This window comes from Borostomias antarcticus, assembly GCF_949987555.1.
Source record: "Borostomias antarcticus genome assembly, chromosome: 13".
NCBI classification, from domain to species: Eukaryota; Metazoa; Chordata; class Actinopteri; order Stomiiformes; family Stomiidae; genus Borostomias; species Borostomias antarcticus.
The window spans coordinates 3,460,529-3,481,606 of NC_140246.1; the positions used below are offsets into that span (position 1 = coordinate 3,460,529).

Below are 21,078 nucleotides of genomic sequence, written 5' to 3' on the forward strand. Positions count from 1 at the left end.
GCGGACCCCATCAAGAATCAAAAGCATTCCATAATATCTCCAAGATGGCCGCCTTGTTTCCATAGTGGACCCTATAACAAGGTGATTCAATGCCAGGATATGAGGTATTAGGACGAGGATTGTGCTGCACAGGTGCGTGAGACCTGCCCTCTAAACAACAGTCAGAAACATGGAGAGGATGACAGACACAGCAGGTGGCGGTGTTGGGTCTCAAGATATCATTCAAACATTACAACTCAACTTCAAAAGCTTCACATGTCCATATAATCATCAATGATTGACATTTCAATAATCATTAATGATTGACATGTCCATATAATTATTCAAGATTGACTATGTCCATATAATCATTAATGATTTACATGTCCATATAATCATTAGTGATTTACATGTCCATGTATTGTAATCATTAAAGATTGACATGTCAATTTAATCTTTAATGATTTAAATGTCCATATACTGTAATCATTAATGACTGACATATCCATATAATCACTAATGATTGGTATGTCCCTATAATCCTTAATGACTGACATATCCATATCCTGTAATCATTAATGATTTACATGTCCATATACTGTAATGCACTCATTAATGATTGATTATGTCCATATAATCATTAATGATTTAAATGTCCATATACTGTAATCATTAATGATTGACCATGTCCATATAATTATTCATGATTGACATGTCCATATAATCACTAATGATTGTTACCAGTGCATCCAGCTTCTCAGCATTGAGAGGTAAAAACCGACTGGAAATTCAAAAGATGGTTAACTGGGAAGAACCTTAAAAACAATTCTATATACAATCAAATAAGTCAAATGAACAAAAATACTGTTTTTCACACATGCTTGAGTGGACGAGGTTCCACAATATGTATATCTAAAATGTCAAATAAAATATAAAAAATATTACTTCTACAGCACAGCTTTTTCTAGTTTGACAAACTGTATAAAACATTGTCAAAGACAATCAGACTTTAGACTCCAGAGCCTCATTGCTGTGTCCAGTCTCTATATGAGCCCCAATAGTTGGAAATATTGATCAGAATGTGCGCCTGGTGTGCCTAACGCTAAAAAGAAAACATAATACTTTAACTCCTCCAAGCCTCTCCCTCTCCCTCCCTCTCTCTCCCTCCCTCTCTCCCTCCCTCTCTCTCTCTCCCTCTCTCTCCCTCTCCCCCCCCTCCTTCTCTCTCTCTCTCCCTCTCTCCCTCCCTCCCTCCCTCTCTCCCTCCCTCTCTCTCTCCCTCCCTCCCTCCCTCTCTCTCTCCCTCCCTCCCTCTCTCCCTCCCTCCCTCTCTCTCCCTCTCTCTCTCCCTCCCTCTCTCTCTCTCCCTCTCTCTCTCTCTCTCTCCCTCCCTCCCTCTCCCTCCCTCCCTCCCTCTCTCTCCCTCTCTCTCTCCCTCCCTCTCTCTCTCTCTCTCCCTCCCTCTGTCACTCACTCCACTGTCTCCTCAGCAGTTTTGAGGACTGAATCCTCTCCCAGGATCTTGCAGAGTTCGTTCAGCCTGTGTTGCATCTTGGGAATGCCGGCGAGCTGGGACTCGAGCCGCTGCTTCTCCTCCGTGAGGGAGAGGCGCGTGGCCGTGTCCAGCTGCTCGAACCTCCAGCCGCCCTCGCCGTCAAACTGGAGCAGGTGGGTATGGTACTTCCTGTGGGGAGGGGGAGGGGGGGTACTTGTAAGGTTCCATCTGGAGTGTGATGTGGTTTGGTATCGTTTATGATTGCATTCTGTTTTGTGGTTGTGTATTACATGGTGTGGCGGTTGTGATGTGTCGGTGGATGAGTTCTTTGGTTTTGCTTGTGTGTTGTGTAGGATCTTACCAGAGAGAGGGCCTGTGCGTGATCGATAGCAGGGATATCCCAGCATCCTTTGCAGCCTGGAATATCTTCCCCTCCACGTCGATGCTCACGGCGCTGGTGCACTCGTCCAGCAGGGCGTACTTGGGCCTGACCGACAGCAGAGAAGAGGCGTGAGCTTCCGTTCCACTGGAAGAGACGCACTGCCGGACTATTAAAGGTGCAGTCTGAGATTTTTTGAAGAACGGAACGTTCTCTTACCGGTGGTAGAACATGCGAGCCATTCCCATCCTCTGCTTCTCTCCCCCAGACAACACATCCTTCCAGTCCATCTCTGCATCCCAGCCTACACACACACACACACACACACACATACGTGTTTGTGCTAGGATTGTTTGACAGCACCCAACAAGCAACGACAAACCGGTCATCCGGTTTCTAGGGACAGTTGGAAGGTCGGAGCCGGGTCTGGAGAGTGGAGGCCGACACGCGTCGTCAAACCTGGTCAAGTTCTCGGAGCACAACCGTCCAGAAACAGAAGCAAGCCTTCAAACAACCACTGCATTATTCCGTCTCTAGTTTACACTGACTTGATATTTAAAGGGATATTCTGGATTTTTTGAACTAGGGCCTCATTATACCTATGATGTTTTTGATTGATGTAGATCATTTTCAGTTAATTCCATGCTGTAGATAGCTTTGGGTCGTTCCAATTTCCACTGGTGGCTAATGCTAGTGCAACACAATGAAGTCACGTTAGCCTGTCTAAAAAAACACCCCCAAACACCCCAAAGTGCACCCAAAAACAAATTAAATATGAGTAAAGTCTCTCTGGGATTCTTTTATGTCTATTTACCATCCGTTTGGAATTCAAACTATCTTGTAATTCATTCTGGTTTGGGGACCTATATTTCTGTCGCTCGCACTTTGACAAGCGACTTTGACGAGCGCTGGCTCCAGGCTGGCTTAGCCGGATCTAACTTAGTGTTACTCCGCCTGCCGACTCACAGACAGAAATATAAGTTCCACAAACCGGAACGGAAATTCCAGAATATCCCTTTAATTAAAGACCAACCCGCCATTAAAGCCTCTTAATCCAGATCATGACCACTGGCCGTGACGAAGGAGAGACAAGAGACTCCCTCTACCTCACTCTCCTCCTCCGTTTGAGAACGAGGGACCGGTAATCTCCTCGGGACAGGGCCCCACATCAAGAGATCTGGATTAACGGGGATTATGTTCGTTGAATTACCCCGGGGGCTGCTGGGAAACCCTGACCCTCCGGTGTGGACAGAGCGCCTGTTCACGGCCTCTGGACTCACGGCGCAGGGGGAGCCCGCGCTGACAATGGGCCCGCTTGTCAGGCTACAACAGGAGGGTGGCTGGCAATTAGACGCAAACCAGATCTGCTAAATAAAGCCAATGAAATAACCTCTCTGGTCATTATAAAAAGACTGGCGTGTATTTCAACAGGGACAGAGGAGCTTTTTGAGAGGCCTATGATGTGGATCTAAAGTAATCAGGCCCATGTCGTGTAAGAGAACATTTTCTTCTCTCCTTGTTATGATCCAGTGCTTGTTCTGTAGAATGACTGAGCAGGTTTTCTGGGGCAGGTATCTACCTCCCAGCTGCCCCGTGCCCCTGACCCCTGACCCCGGGTACCTACCCCCCTCGCGGGTGACGATGTGGTTGAGGTTGACTATGTCCAGGATGGTCTCCAGGCTCGTGTCCCTCAGGCCTCTCTTGTGCATGTCCTCCAGGGAGTCTGGGTAGATCACCTGGTCCCTCAGCGTGCCGATCGACATGTATGGCCTGGTTGGTTGGTTGGTTGGTTGATTGGTTTGTGGTGGGGGGGGGGGGGAAGATGGGGAGTTTAATAGACGTCAAAGTGTCGGAAATTTCATTTTCTATTGTATTGAAACGTTATCTTACTGCATTCTCATTCCCAACAATCTTGATCCAGCCCCATTTAAAAGCACATCCATTGTCTTTACCTGCACTGTGTTCCATTTGCCTCTCAAACTGGGACTTTCCTCGTTCCCCGACAAAAATTACATTTGGAACTGGGATTTTCCTAGTTCCCCGGCAAAAAATGTAACCTGGAACACTCCCTGAAATGGGATTTCCGCCGTGTTAACTTGTGGGAAAATACCCCGACCTGACCCTTCAACAACTCCAAACTCAAATGAAGATGAGTGAAGGCTGTAGTAAGACTGTTTATCAGCGCTCCTGTCTTATTTGTGTCTCATTAAATCAGTCGTACACACAGTACTGTCCAGCTTCTATCAGTGGACAATGTTGCTATGGTGTAGTGCATAGTGCGTTATCATCAACATTGGTATTGCTAACAATGGCGTTATTTGTTTCCGGGACGCAATCAACTCGGGTGTGACGCCAATCCCAACTCCAAATTCCCACTTCCCAAGCAGCTGGAACGCAGTACTAGTCCCTAACGTGTAGCAGTCAAGAGAACAAGAGACAACCATGACAGTTGGTGTATGAAAAGAGGAAGTCGCGTTATAGATCTTTTATCTGTTCTCTAGCAGCCGGGCAGCTATGCTGGAGGCCCAGAGCTCATCATGTAGAAGATATTCAGCCCTCCTGAGTGGGTCTGAGTCTGTCACAGAAGACTCAGGTAAATATTTCACTACTGTCAGCTCTGGTTTCTCTTCCCTCAGCCTCTCACAGTTCAGGTTACCAGGCTTAGATTACCGCTGGGACAACCAAGATCCTACACCTACAGAGAGGGGGTTCTATATGTACATGTACTTGGTCAGCACACAAGTGTGGGTGTGTGTCTGTGTGTGTGTGTGTGTGTGTGTGTGTGTGTGTGTGTGTGTGTGTAGGCTGTGTCTGTGTGTGTGTGTGTGTGTGTGTAGACCGTGTGTGTGTGTGTGTGTGTGTGTGTGTGTGTGTGTGTAAGCTGTGTGTGTGTGTGTGTGTGTGTGTAGGCTGTGTGTGTGTGTGTGAGAGTGTGTGTGAGTGAGTGTAGGCTGTGTGTGTGTGTGTGTGTGTGTGTGCGTGCGTGCGTATGTGTGTGTGTGTGTGTGTGTGTGTAGGCTGTGTGTGTGTGTGTGTATGCCGTGTGTGTGTGTGTGTGTGTAGGCTGTGTGTGTGTGTGCGTATGCCGTGTGTGTGTGTGTGCGTGTGTGTAGGCTGTGTGTGTTTGTGTGTGTGAGTGTGTGTGTGTGTGTGTGTAGGCCGTGTTTGTGTGTGTGTGTGTGTGAGTGTGTGTGTGTGTGTGTGTGTGTGTGTGTGTAGGCCGTGTTTGTGTGTGTGAGTGTGTGTGTGTGTGTGTGTGTGTGTGAGTGTGTGTGTGTGTGTGCGTCACCCACCTCTGTGGGATGTAGAACATGTGCTGGGGGGGGGGTTTGTAGAGCCGGCCCCCGTAGACGGGCCACAGGCCGCTCAGGATCCTGAACAGAGAGCTCTTCCCACAGCCGTTAGGACCCGTGATCAGCAGGTGCATCTTCTCCTCCACCTGCGCAGGGGACGGACGGCACAGGTCAGAGGTCAATAAATGGTAAATGGACTGCACTTATATAGCGCTTTTCCACCTTAGCGGCACTCAAAGCGCTTTACAATGGCCTCTCATTCACCCATTCACACACACACTCACACACCAATGGCGGTAGCTGCCATGCAAGGTGCTAACCTGCTCATTGGGAGCAATTTGGGGTTAGGTGTCTTGCTCAAGGACACTTCGACATGTGGACAGTCGGAGCTGGGATTCGAACCACTGACCCTTCGATCACTGAACGACCCGCTCTACCGACTGAGCTACAGCCGCCCCAGAGGTCAGAGGTCAGACCCAGCGGGACTGTAGCAGCAGGGCTACTGGACGGGCAGAGAGGCGAGGTCAGACCCAGGGAGACTGCTTTCTTACAACTTCATAGAATGTGCTTCAAAAAGCGCTGAAAATTATGTCTCTGCCCTCGTATGGGCGGTTTAAAGCCCTGGTTTTACACATTCCTCTGTTTGTAGCTGTTTTTAATGACTGACTGACTCCTGATTATGTCACAAGTTGTTCTATTTCTTCATCTGTAGTGGTTTACTGTGTTTAATTTTAAATTTGATTGTTGTTTGTGATGACATCTTATTGTATAACATTGTTTTTATTGTTGCTGCTTGTTTTGTAATCTCGGCTACATTGAAAATGAGGGCCTGCTCCTCAATTGTATTCCTGAGAAACTAAATAAAGGTTAAGATGATGATGATGATGATGATGACTGTAGTAGCAGAGCTATTGGACGTGGTGATCAGGGTGAAGATGATGATGATGACGGTAGCAGAAGAGCTAGTGGACGAGGCGATCAGGGTGAACAGACATCTGTCCAGCACACCTGGGCCCAACGCATAGATAAAATACCTACGGGGTCGGGTTCGCACCTGTGGGCCCGACCCGCTGGTCGCAGTGCACCGGGTGAGCTGAATCAAACAGACCCCAGTGCCCCGGGTGAGCTGAATCAAACAGACCCCATTGACCCGGGTGAGCTGAATCAAACAGACCCCAATGCCCCGGGTGAGCTGAATCAAACAGACCCCAATGCCCCGGGTGAGCTGAATCAAACATACCCCAGTGACCCGGGTGAGCTGAATCAAACAGACCCCAGTGACCCGGGTGAGCTGAATCCAACAGACCCCAGGAATTTGGCGCATGCCTACCCTCCAGACTTTGAAGAAGAACTGAGGGCCGAAAACGTCAATTAAATAAGAGAGAAATGCATATTGAGCCTCAGAGAACGTGGTGCTTTTTTCCGCGACGCCAGCCAACATGGTTATGTTATTTATTCATATCCATATAGAGCATGTACATAATCCATCTAGACCTTTATCTATCCCGTGTTAGCTTAATCTTATACTGTATAGAAATGGTACTAATTGTCTAATTTGTACATTTTGTAATTTGTAACTTTGGAAATTTGTAATTTGGAAATTGAGTATTGGAGTTGATCTGTATTAAGCATAATCTTGGAGCCGGCAGCAACATTTCACTGTGACTGTTATGGAATGTAATCGAAATTCCTGTATTATTAGATCTTACCTCTTAACATATTAGACCTTAGTTGAAGGAATTTAACAGTCTGTGCGTTGTTTTGGCCAGTTAGAACTGGCCTCTCATTCCTTGCATAGAGAAAGAATATTGTGCATCTACTATCTTATGTTTATAGAACTAAGCGCTCTTGATTGTCTTCGCTCACGCAGTCCTCGCCACCAACCCTCTCTGTCGACAAAACAGGACTCCGGGGGGGGGGGGGGGGGGGACGAACGGTAAAGGCGCCGGGGTAGGGTCGGCACGCCGGCTACGAACTGAACCGAACGCCGCCTAGCTAGCCGACGTGACCCCACACCGTGGCCGGAACCTGACTCGCTCACCTTGAAGTTCAGGCTGGACGCCACCACGTCACCGTTGGGCGTGATGATGGGGACGTCCTCGCACACGATGCCGCTGTCCACGTCGATCACTCGCCCTGCCGAAGACAACGGAGGAAAAGAGACAGAGAGAGTCGGTATCTAACGTGATCTAGTCACGGATGCTGAATTTGCAAATCAAATAAGGCAGCGCCTGATGCTGTTGCGCGATAGTGTCTTTTTTCACTAACGATTATACTTATACAACGATTATACTTATACATTTTCACTAACGATTTTACTTATACTTTGTCGTCTGTTGACTTATGACTGACTCCTCTGGCGTTATCACCTGATGTTTTTTGTATGGTAAAGGCTGTGGTCTGTGGTAATTCATTTATTATGTGTGTGTTTTTAAACTCTTCCCTTGCGGGACGATACAAATTTGAATTTGCATTGAATTGAAGGATGTGGTTACGATGACAACCAGCAGGGCCGTCCAGAGACAGAGGTGTGGATATAATCTGCTGCTGAGTACGCTAGGCTGGGGACTAGAGATCCTACACATGATTATTATTACATTCCAGTACTAGGACTCAAGTATACATACAGTACAAGGCATTCTGTACTGGGACTGGCTGACATGTTGCATATAGCCAGACGGTACAGTATATGATCCATAGGAGGACACAGCTGCTCTGCAGGTCAGGGTTTGACCAGCCTCTGTCCAGGAGATGCTAGAAACCAGCTGATACGGTGTTGACTAATTGTTTAGACTAGTTGACTCCACCATTAACATTCTGTATAGTTGTGTCGGTGCTCTGTGACAAAAGTGATAATGACAGATAATCGTATCACTTCAGAGTCTGTGTGTGTGTGTGTGTGTGTGCAAGAACCAGATGATGATAACGCAGGCACAAGCGGGGACAGGCCTACCTTTGATCTCCAGAGGTCCTTCAATGTGCATCTCCGGCCTCGCCGCGTTCTTCTTCTCTGCCCCCGCCACGGCAGAGAGCGCCGAGCGCTTGTACACGCCCCTCTGCACCTCGCCAAACACCAAGAGCATGTTGTGGACGCGTGCCGTGTAGCCTGCCAGCTCTGTGACCTACAACAGATAAGTGCAGGGGTCGAAGGTCATTCATGGGGAGCAAATACCGATGGGGGTCAGCGTGAACTACCAGGTCGCTGTTTCCTATCGTCCGCAGTGTGGCACAGGTCAGATCTCCTGCTCAACAATGGCCGTTTACAAAGACCTGACCCAGAAGAAGAAAGCGCACGCGTTGTGGCGGCCTGAGGCTGAATCAGCCAGCACAGGCCGGTCAGGACCTTGGACAGCGCCTCGCGCTGAAGCAGATGGGAGGTAGATTCCCTTTCCCACCCAGCTGAGGGAAGGCGCACCTGTGACCCGTCAGCTGATCACGGCCAGGGAGATAAAGAGGGCAAGATCAGCTGTCTGTGTGTGTGTGTGGGGGGGGGGGGGGGGGGGGACGAGCCAGAATGGACAAGGTGAGCGCCGGACTGTGGCAACAAAAGGTTTTCATGACCGATTCACTTTGCTGAGCTCGCTCTTCCAGGACAAAGTCCCCCCCCCCTCAGGTCGCCGTCGAACTACCCTCAACGTCAAACTCAGGACACTTTTGGACGAGTCATGTTTGGACAAACTGCACTCGTAGTGGTTAGGCGCGTACATCTGCGTTGCCGGGCAGGCACGAGCAAAGCGAGTCCCTATATTTTATTGTTGTGTTGGCTAGCTTATTAAGGTCTAATGAATATCACGTTAGCGATACCGTATCTGTTTAGAATTACATTTAGGAAAACTATGTGGGTGAATTAACGTGGTGTTACAGTACTTTGATCATGTTTCATGGTGCTCATTAAACCAAAGCCAGACCAGAAGGGGTTCACCCAGCCAGAGAACCAACCTACATCATGGACCACGTCTTGGAAAGTCCTCCTCAAGATGGGTGTGAAGGAGAGAACCCCCCCCCCCCCCCACCTCCTCACCTGACCCTCCACTCCACGACACCCAAGGCCCGCAGAGGCCGATAGACTATTATTTATATGATGATGCCTGTTATTAACTGTATATTGTTTTTATGCTGATGTGCTAACCATTTGTATGTAATGCAATGTAATTTGACCGATGCCTGTTTCTCCTTTTTTAAGCTGGGACTACAGATGAAAGCCTTCTTGGCTAATTCTGGTACATTTGTTAATGTGCACTGTCCCTACCAAATAAACAAATAAACATACAAACAAACAGAGGCCAAACCCCAAACAAGAGAGACGCGAGGGACAACGCACGCAGGCAGAAAGCCCCTCCCCCTCCCCCCACCCCACCACAACTGCTTCACAAGACATTGAGGACGTCTCTGTCCCAACCAGGGACCCAACGACACCCCTCCCCACGGCCTTCAGAAGACACCACCCAACCCAAAGCGCTCAGAGGAGGATGTCTCTGTCTCAACCAGGGACCCAACGCCCCCCCCCCCCCCTCCACCACACTCACCAAGGAATTAATTAAAACTGCCACACTGAAGGTCACTCACACTGATGAACTACTGCTCAGCAATAACCAGACTCCATCATTCAGGACTCAGCCACGACCAGGCTCCTGTCATGTCACAGAATCTCTACAGATGAAATAAGCACTGTTTTTTATGTCAGACTGTTGTCCAACATCTGTTTTGGTTAACAATCTGATAACTGAGAAGAATTTGCATTGCGTGATCAGTCAGATAGCGCTGTATTCAAATGTTCTGCTTGAGATCTGGCTAAAAAAAAAGCTCTTTATTCTTATTCTGAACCCCATTAGCTTCCACAACAGTGGTCGCTAGTCTTCCTGGGGTCCACATAAAATATACAACATTACAATACACATACATACACACAAACATACACACAAACATACAAGCATATAAACCTACAACCATCCTAAACTACACAGTAACAAGTCCAAATTCAAAACAGGAAATATATACATCACAATACACAGCTCTACTGGTGTAGCGACACTGACTGAGGCTTGTCCTCCAAAACTATCATTTTTATCAGTCAGTGAGACAAAACAAAAGAGAAACGGAGTGATTGCAGCTAGTTTGTGTGCAATGACATTACCCTGATGAATTTATATTATTTGAATATCTTGCTCTTGAGCTCAAAGCAGAATTATGTGTTCATCATTACATTAGGCCTATATCGGCCCCCAAGATATTCTTTCTACATTAATAATAATAATAATTCTTATTATTAATAATAATTATCAATAATAATAATTATAATAAGTATTATTATTATTATTATTGTTGTAAATATTACTAAATATTATTAAAGCATATTGTTAGCGTTCATAATTGTTATATGTATTTGTAACAAGCGGAACATTGGTTGCCAGTGTGTGTGTGTGTGTGTGTGTATACAAGTCTTTGAAGAACACTTCCATACACGTACACATGAACAACAGAAGCAAGACTATTGTTGGCATAATGCAGCAGCCTACAGTACATTTTAAGTTTGTATTACGTGAAGAAAAAAAAGAAAAGAAGGAGCAAAAAAAAAAGACTTGCTGACTTTTTGCAACAAACTTTTGTCTCGTATCTTAACCTGACTGAACTGCGGCAGGTGTTTAACGGTGTTTAGCACTGCTTTGGGAACACAGTATCAGAGGGAACACAGTGTCAGAGGGAACACAGTGTCAGAGGGAACACAGTGTCAGAGGGAACACAGTGTCAGAGGGAACACAGTGTCAGAGGGAACACAGTATCAGAGGGAACACAGTATCAGAGGGAACACAGTATCAGAGGGAACACAGTATCAGAGGGAACACAGTGTCAGAGGGAACACAGTATCAGAGGGAACACAGTGTCAGAGGGAACACAGTATCAGAGGGAACACAGTGTCAGAGGGAACACAGTGTCAGAGGGAACAGTGTCAGAGGGAACACAGGGAACACAGTGTCAGAGGGAACACAGTGTCAGAGGGAACACAGTATCAGAGGGAACACAGTGTCAGAGGGAACACAGTGTCAGACGGAGCACACACTCTACTGCACAACATGGCTTCTTCAGCGAGGCCCGTTCAGTCAACAGCAGCGCCGGCCCGAGCCCACAGCCTTGGATATGTGGGACACGCAGACGGCACCTGGGAACCGACGACCCGCGGGCCTTCTAATAAGCCTGAACACACCAGGAAGCAACCTTAACCGACTGGCTGTACCGGCTCAATGATCGATGTGTTATACCAACTAAATTACATTTACACTGAATCCCAAGTGGATACAGGAGTAGCTGTAGAAAGTTGTTGCAGCCGTTGGCTATACATTCTTTGCTGTAATGTGTAAACAACCTTCTGCGGTGGAGCGGGTTGTGAGTGAAAATAAGGGATTTGCCCGTCTGCCGAGCCGACAGACGGGCAGACGCAGAGACAGACAGTGACGGAGACACGGACAGAGCCAGCGGCAGCGTGTCGGTGAGCTATCTTAACCTGTGGAGATGTGACTACTATATTTAGACCGTAGACAAAAAAATAAGTTTATATTTTCACGTTAGTTCAGAGTTCAGACACAACACTGACAGCAGGCACACAGCGTGAGCTGAGGTGTGAGCATACATACCACCTCAGGAATGTGTTCTCTCTCTCTCTCTCTCTCTCTCTACCAAGGACGCCTCAACCGCCCACATCTCTGGGCCTGCAAGCAGGGGCATGCTGGGATACACTGTGCTTATTCATCACCCCACTATATCCGTCCTCTTTTAGGCATGCGGCTGAATCGAGGTATGAGATGGGGTTAAATGTGACATGCTAGCTTGCGCTAAAATGTGGGCTGACTCGGCAGAGGATTAGTCAAACAAAAGGGAAACCAAATGTCTCAATTCCTCTTAGTAAAATGTCATATCCACCACACACACGCACACACGCACACACGCACACGCACACCGGGTGGTTTTCAGCTGCTTTTGCTGTGTGGATCGGCTGTCAAAACCCCTTCCCATACTGTGGGTATGACTGACACATCCCCGAACAGACATACATGTAGATGAGCAGCACTGTCTGGGATGAAGCTAAATTAAACACCCTTCTGGCCGAATGCACTTATGAGCCTCAAATGAAGTCAGGAGAATGAACGCATGGATGGGTGGCTCGCCATTTGGGGATTAAAACGGGGGGACCGAGGTCGATGCGTCGGCGCACAAGTGCAAGGCCACGCTTCGCTAGCCCACTTATCACGGTGCCACCTTACAACCTGACGAAGTAAGCGTGCAGGGACAACGTGTCCATCCGCTCTAGAAAATAGTCCCTGTCGGTTCTAAAAGCGGACTCACGCGAGAGGCCGGTCCGTTTCACGCTCGTTGGGCGCGAGAGAAGAGAGGGAGGAAAAAAGGGGGAGGGGATAAAGGGAGAGGGGCGTCACCTCCTTGTAGGAGGACATGATCCTCTCGATGGCGTCGGCGCCGGAGGCCAGGAGGTTCCTCGCCGTGGTGAACGCCTCCGTCCGCTCGCTCACCAGCACCTGGGTCTGCCCGTCGGCTGTCTCTGCGGGGGGGAAGACAACAGCAGATGACATCCTGGACCGAGCACAGTGTGTGTGTGTGTGTGTGTGTGTGTGAGTTATTGTGTGTGTGTGTGTGTGAGACAGAGAGAGAGAGAGAGAGAGAGACACTGCAGGAAGGGCATCAGTAGCATCCAGTTGGCAGCTCAATGCGCAACACAAGCTACGGCTTTTATTCCTGTATTTTATTTTTCCTGCATTTTGTAACTTTTATTCCTGTATTTTATCTTTCCTGCATTTTGTTTTAAATGTCCTTTTTTGCATTTCGTTTTATATGACCTTTTATGTGTTTCTCGCACTTTGTCTTGATGCTTTTAATGTCTCATGTAAAGCACTTTGAATTGCCTTGTTGCTGAAATGTGCTATACAAATAAATTTGCCTTGCCTTGCCTTATGACATTAGCATTTACATTTTTTGTCATTTACATGTGGAGGGTACGAGCGAGGAGAAGAGAAGACCATCGGGACGGACTCATCCTTCACTGACGCATCATATCCTACGACGACAAATACTGAGGATGTGCCAAGTTGAGTTCTGAAGAAAGACTTTTTTTTCTTCTCGCACTGAATTCTGTATTAAGTGACAGCTGCAGCAGAACATTAGGGAATTCTATTTTGAGTTAACGATGAATAATTAATATATGGCACTTCCCTACGGTAACGGGCAGTGGAAGTAATCACAACCACCTCACTTGATGAATAGTGTGGTCCAAAACGTGAGCAGGGAGTGTCTTAATATAGGCTAACACACACGCTATAACACACACACACATTATTGATATCATACCATATGTAAGTAAAACGTTTAATTTGTGTGTTATACAGTAAAGTAGACCCACCCCCTTTTGAGGGCTGGAAAATATGATTCAATCGCCAAACAGCCACTTCCCATGCTCATCATCTTTATCAGGACGGCTACAGTGCCACACTAACTCAAATGAATCAAGTGACTTGAATTTTTTTTATTTTATTTGACTGAACAAGATTCGAATTAGTAAATAAGATCCGAACTTCCCACCACTAGCTGGAACATGTATTGTGTTCGGTTTTGCTAAACCTACTGACATTTAATGACGGTTAGGCCTATTTTAATTACATAGTTCCAACACTATGGGCATCAAGTGAACTTGGCAGGAAGATAACTGATCAACTTAGAGGTTCTCGGTCTCAACTGCCACCCCGCTGAGCCACCAATGAGCTGTGGAAGCACTTGTAGAACACATGCTGATCAGCTACTGTGTGGCTTTGTCATTACAATAGATCACTACAAAGACTGCAATTCCATTTCAATAAAATGAATCAAACCAGTGTCCACCAATGGCAATAAGCTACATTGTAACTCAAAAGGGCCCCTGAACCAAAATGAATAACGATCACAGTGTCATGCTGAATAGTACTTCAAAATAGAAACGTGTAGTACAATAGTACAACGAGAGAGGATTGTTATTCCTCTTCTGTTGCACCAGGCCTACCGTTGTCGGCGAAGCCTGTAGCTGTGATAATGGGCACCGCCACCATGACCAGTCCACAGCCGCTCCAGACGTACTTCATGAGGAACTGCTCGATCATGATGTACCAGAGACGCTTGGACAGGATCAGGTTCATCTGGTCTGCCAGGGCCCGGTAGCACTTCTGAAGCTGATGCATCTCCACCTGGGCAATATTACATGATGGTCACTCTCAAACTGTAACACAGTCATTATATAATGATAGATACATGCATTTATACATGCATTATAAACTATTATAGTCAATTATATAAAGGTGATAGCAAATTATATTTATGATAGATGGAATCGCTTATCATCTCTCTTAACATAACAGTTTGATCATCTTGTTTATACCCAACATAGCTAATAGTCTACATTTATACTCCTCTTTGAGCTATACCTTGTGGCCCCTGTAGAAGGCTATCTCTTCAGCATTGGCAATGATCCTAGAATGCACATAGCGAAGATAGCCCTTCCTGTGGGCCTCCTCTGCAACCAATTTTCCAAATTTCGGCGAACAGGCCCGCAGAACCTTGGCGGTGGCGAACACCACCAAGCCGGCCAGCAGTGTAGGCCCGCTGGCGTTAGCCCCCCTAGACCGGGCCGTCTGGATGAGCGTGTAGGAGGTTAGCATGACGTCCAATATGGGCTTGGTGAGGTTCGAGTAGAGATGCGCCACAGACTGCGAAAACATCATGACGTCCTCGGTGAGAGACTGGTCCGGGTTCGCCAGTCTGCCGTCCATGTTGCTGACCTTATAATAGGTCTGGTCCGTGAAATAGGTCCGGTAGGCATGGTCCACCAGCCGAGTGCGGAACGCAAGAGCGAGCTTGCACTCGAGGAAGCGGATCGCGCTGTTCACGAATGTAGCCGGGATGGCTATGAGGAGCCATTTCATCAGCTGGATGGTGAACCTCCTGGGTTCCTTTTCAACGATTGTTTTCACAATCTTACCATCCAGGCCAGCGACATAGATGGACAGAAACGTCCTGGATATCAAAGCTACCGAATGCAGGGATAGCAAAGCGAGCTCTTTAGAAACAAGCTTCGGAAAGAGGATTTTTATGAGGGTAAGTATTTGCTTGAAAAATTCAGCATTTACTCCAGGGGACACTTTAAGGCCGGTTCCTACATCTACCTGCGATTTAGCTGATAACGTAGATCCATTTTCACCCACTTTCGAACAACGGCTATTCTTGCAATCTTTTCTTTTGATGATTTGTCTGCAAATCATAGGATACAGGGTTTTCACAGCGTAAGCAGCGGCCGCTAGAAAGACGGCTCGCTTCGCCGCAGTCCTCCGGTCCCATTTCACTTTGGACGCAGCATCAAGAATACTGCACATCTTTCCGATCGACTAGCTAGTCTTTTCTTGTGCTAATCCCAGCCGCGTCCATCTCGAACAAGCATCTAAAAACGGCAGCAATCAAAAGGAATAGATATTTTTTTTAAATAAAGGAAACTCCTTTAGATGGTGCGATGTACGGGGAAGCAGCCGGACCGCTATTTTACATGAAGCCTATTTCCGTCAGTCGGGTTTGCAGTGTTTTTCATTGGGCCACTCCCCCGGATAGAGGCGATTGGTTACGCAATCCACGTATTCAAATTTCATACAGAGTTCATTTCACATCTCTCACATGTGCTATAATCTCGGATGTTTTGCTTTCGCATCCAGACTCGTGACTTTTAGTAAAAGTTTTTATTGCATCATTAGTTAAGCGTTTTTAGCATTGGCCTTTTATCAGTATCTCTTTTAACCTGTCTGTTTTAAATAAATATACACGAAGAGGCCAGCCCATGTCCATGTTTGCACTGCTGATGTGAGTGTGTGCGTGATTGTGAGGCGGTAGATAGGACGCCATAAGAATAGCGGGCAAGTCTATTCTTACGACCGCCATCAATTAGTCAAAAACTAATTAATGCACGAAATATACAGTAGGTGTCATGAGAATGGACGCACCTTCAACGGCTGCATACAAAGCAGGTGTGGGACTCGGTCAGAAGAGAGCGCTTGACAATCCTACAATCACACTCTGAGCTATAAAATGATGTTCCATGTTTATGTAATTCAAAACGCTCCCATGTTGCACGCCGATAAGGATTACAGCTAAGCAAGTGGGCGTTTGGCAGTGCAAGAGGATTCTGAAGTCTCTAATTGACTGTTTTACTTTTCCAAGTGTACATACAGTACAACCATAATGACTTACAGTACAGTAGTAACGTTAGACAGCTAGCTCGTTGAGATATACGTTAACGGCCCTCCTAGAGGATCCCTTCCATCATTTCATGACTGTTAGCAACTCGGAATTAATCACAAAAGCCTACCTCCTTAGTTAATAAACTTTGACACTTACAGTAATACTGTCTGAATAACTGAATAGCGTTATTGCAGTTAGTGAATAACTGCAATAATAAGATCTCTTGCAGGATATTTTGGCTCGTGAATCACGCTGTCTTGTCCACTAGCGCGTGCCTCAGAACTCTGGGACATAAACCGAAGGTAGCACGAGCCAGCTACGTTAGCTGCAATGTTTTATGAATGCTTAATTATTGATATCAACTAATGTAGGCAGGCTATTTGATTCATATTTATGGGGTAGAAAGATATTTTACCATCCCTGACAACTTTACTGAAGACAGAATAATGAATTGGGTTGGAGGTTCAAGGTATGCAGCCCGTTTGACTATTAGCCAGCTAGCTACAGTGGAGTATCGATCATACCACATGTAGGAAGCCACAGTCTGTCTGTTGTGTGTTCAGCAGCAGTAGGCCTAGTCAATGTATTATTATTTTAAAAGGTTGCTTCTACTTTCCATTAATATAGGAACCGGTTTATGATGAGAAATGACATGAAAAAACAGAGGGTAAGTTACACCTTAAATGGCCAGTAGGCTATGCAGTTTCTTTTACAGAGCTGTAGGTAACGCTAGGCTACATTGTGAGATTTCTGTGACGGGTTTCACCAGGAGTTTTTTGAAAAGAAGAAGATGCAGAGGAAAATGAAACGCCTGGGAATCCCTCTATCACCCTCCTCTAACACCAGCAGCTGTGGGAGTGTGGACCTGGTGACATTGTTCATAGTCAATCAGATTGCTGCCAAGGACGAAAAGACAGGTGAGCTCAGTATAAGAATAGGGTAGATCCATGGGTAGATCCCACATCAGCACTTGACCCAGGGTTTTTCCTGCATAGAGGATTTTTTGGCGCCCCCCAAAGGGATTTTTGCCAGAGCCAAAGGAAAATCACCAGTGCCAAAATGCTAAAAATTGAGAATAAAAATAACAATTCAAATCCTCTCCAAATTAATTTGATACAGTGGCTTATTTCAAATGAAACCCATCCCTCTTTCTTGCATTGTCCATAGTGTCCTTAGGACCACTAGTGATCAAGATAATTAAAAGACAGGTTATCAGTATCTTAAACATTTTGTCTTCATATCCATTTTGTGTCATGTCAGGAGATTTCCCATGATTGTGAAAAGTGAGCTCAGTCAGAACGACAGCAAAGAATATAGGCCTTTATATGCTGGTAGGCTACTTGGCATAAAACTGAGGTTTCCCCCAAAAATTGTGTGCGCATCACCCAACAAAAAAGACCCTTTCATTGCCAGGAAAAACCCTGTTGACCCTATACGTAAAACACCCCAAACCACACTGTTCTAACTTTATGTGTATTTCAGAACAACCTAAAATAAGGCAGCTCAGCGATACCAAAAGGGAGTCCAAGTCCATCAAAGACAAGCTTTTGGAGCTACCCATGAGCCCCTGCTCTCCGTCTCGGCTCAACCTCGTGGAGAGCCAGCCTCACCACAGGTGTCCAACATAAGGAGTCCTACATGCTTGTTTCAGTGTACAGTAGCAGAGTAGACCAGTCTTACATTGCAACAAAGCAGTCAGTGACTATCAGTAATCTAACAGTGGTTCTTATTCTATGCTACTGCAGTCTCCAGGGCATGAGAAAGAGAAAGCACTGCATTCCTGAGGGGTTCAAGTGCCGACAGGTTTGTCAAGTGCTTCTAAACCCATTGATATGGGAAATTGATAAAGAAGGAGTAATTACATCTTGATTTATGAGATCTCTCCACAGCTATCTCCGGTGATGGAGTCCAACCATTCAGACAACAGTGCATCAGACTACCAGCAGCATCACAGAGCCGACACCCGGAGCCCCTTCTCCTCCTCCTCCTCCTCCTCCTCCAGACTGTTCCCTCTCCAGCAGAGAAGCCAGAACCAGCCCCACTTCTCCCCCCAATCCTGGGACACCTTAGCCTCAGAAAACACCCAGGTACTGAGGACAGTCTCCTCCACAGGTGAATGTGTTCCTGGTTGGTGAAGCGTTAATGGCTCACAGCACACTGCCTGTGTAAAACGTATACCTGTGTAACTCTTCCAAGTCTTATCAGAGAAGGACTAAGGACAATACTTCTATCTACTGCATGTTGTAGTGAGTGCTAAGAAAAGTCATGTTTCTGTGAGTCTAGAATCTAGACTCTAGATTCACCAAAGGTCATGCTAATGTTAGTTATCACTTGGTGTACTTGATTTAGAAGTACTTCATGTAAAGTTAGTTACCTGATGTACTTCATTCATTCTGCTGTGTAGTTCCGACCGTACTCGCTACCTAGAGGGATGAGAGAGGGCAGCCCCTGGGCTGCTGGACCAATCAGATCCCAGCAGCAACACCAGCTGCAGACACCCTCTGTACCCAGAATCCTGTTTGGAAGCGCAGAGCCAGAGTGAGAGACTGCGCTCTAATCGATATGTGTTTTGTACACGTGTATTTTCAGAGTCTGAAGAATGATCCCAAAGCATTTGACCCATTGAAATGTTGGACCCAGACGCGCAACAAACGCTAAATTCTCTTGTTGCTTTATCTTGTTTGCTGTATAGATTATCTGTCTGAATTGGCACTGGGGTTTGTGAGGTAATGAACAAAGGGTGTTTCTTCATCTATTCAGTAGCACAGAGACCAGAGAGAATGCCATGGACTTGGTGGGCTTCTACCTCGACCAATCAGAAGGCAAAGATCAGACGCCGGGCTTCTCTCGCAACCAATCAGAGACCGAGGAACAGCATGAAGAGGAACTTTTCAGGGGTTTCAGCAAGTTTGGAAGTCAAAGTAGTCTGTCCTCCTCCACCCAGTTAACAGAGCTTAAATTATACCGATTTCTCCTCAACGTTTCTCTCTAACATTTCAGCAGCTCATATTGGAAAAGGGACTTCAAAGATATATCTGAAGCAGGAATCACCTCACACTTCGGCAAGACCACAGTAAGCCTCCTCCCTAATGTAGTGATACATCAAACAGCATCACAGATAAGTTATTTTGCAGTGACCTGTCATTTCAGTGGCTTGGTTCTCTTCCTCTGATGTTAGGGATGTGAATGAAACACCCAGCGGAGGCCCTGATCCACACTCCCTCACTCAAGTAACTGCAGTGTAGTGCTGTCAACTCAATGAGCAGTACTCTACTGCCACCTTGTGGCGGAATGTATATCATCCTTGTGTAATGCAGTGAATGGAAACAGAGCTGAGCCTTACTTTCTGTGTTTTACAGCAACCTTTTAGCTGCACCAACGTCAGTTCCTGTAAGTGTCCTATTATCATTAATATCTCATTCTATGTTGACTATTTGGTGGTACTGGCCGAGTCTAACGTGGAGGTTTCCACCCCAGCTTGTCAGAGAGACGGCCATTGTTCAGGGGAATCTTCTCCAAGCTACTCTCCCAGAGGAGGTCACTTTAGTCACGAGTCTGACGAGGAAGGCTCCTCCTCCTCCTCCTCCTCACACACAGCCCAGCCCCTCAGCGAGGAGACTCTGGTCCCGAGCCAGGCCTCGGAGTGGACCCCACCACGAGGCCAGTCTCAGCCCAGCCCGTGTGAAGTGAAGTACTCTGGGAGCTGTAGTTGTGACCCGAGAGCTGTTGGGAACTCAGGCTACTCCGAGAGACCGTCCGCCTGGCCAGGTCGAAACTACAGGCAGAGAGTGGATGGCAGCCATGATCGGTCTGTGCCTTCTCATCCACCCTCTGAACTACAGCCCCCAGGGGAGCACAGACACAAGATGGCGTCCGACCGAACTCGAGACACGGGGACTCAGACCTCTGACTGGCCAAAGGCGGATGCATCAACTCAGTGTAGTCCTGAGGCAGAGTGCAACATTCACAACCTGCCTGATTCAGAATCTCAAAGTTACACTGTTCACAACAAATCAAAACCCTTCGTTCTGGCTGCAGGGAGTGTAATACCGACCCCAGCCAACAGGGGGCGTGCAGGTCTCAGATATGAGGCTGTGAGACAGCAGGGACAGGAAGTACCATCAGACAGCCTCAGGCAGCAACAAGAAGAGGAGTACACGCCCTGGAAGAGACTGAGGGAGAACAGGGCTGGGCAGCTGTCAATCAATCCTGTAAACAAGTACGTCTCTAACACAGAGAGCAGAGTGTGCATAAAGAGACCGGCCACCCCCACCTTAGATGACCTGCTCATCGCCAACACGACAGGTACATTCAGCCCAGCGGTCAGTCAGGCTGTGGTCGATCATTTCTACATAATTTCCAACTTTATATGCGGCGTACAATCGGTCGCTGGTAATTGTTTATTGAAGGGGACATTGATGCAGTTTAGAGTTACAGTACCTCATGAGCATGTAATTACATTTAAACACTGTTTTCCAGACATACTGTACTGTGACAGGTTAAAAGGATTTTGTGTCTAAGCTGTTGGTTTTTCTCTTGCAGAATTAGGGAGGCAGAAGAGTCAAGGAGACGACAGGCATGGAAGGGAGGTAGATCCTGCGGAAAGACTGGAGGAGGTGGAAAATATGGAGAAAGAGAGAGAGAGAGAGTGGGAGGAGAGAATATAAGTGTTCTTTTAT

At 46.8% G+C, this 21,078-nt stretch overlaps 1 protein-coding gene across 1 annotated transcript; it reads right to left on the reverse strand.

The window, feature by feature from the left end:
• Positions 1–1,449: 1,449 nt before the first annotated feature.
• abcd2 (ATP-binding cassette, sub-family D (ALD), member 2) lies at positions 1,450–15,546 on the reverse strand (the record flags this gene model as incomplete). The annotated part of the gene is made up of 10 exons (XM_084447695.1): positions 1,450–1,663; positions 1,836–1,961; positions 2,073–2,157; positions 3,478–3,623; positions 5,147–5,292; positions 7,188–7,282; positions 8,100–8,268; positions 12,574–12,695; positions 14,184–14,364; positions 14,602–15,546. The coding sequence occupies 10 exons, from the start codon at positions 15,544–15,546 to the stop codon at positions 1,450–1,452; spliced, it is 2,229 nt and encodes a 742-aa protein (XP_084303821.1).
• Positions 15,547–21,078: the final 5,532 nt, after the last annotated feature.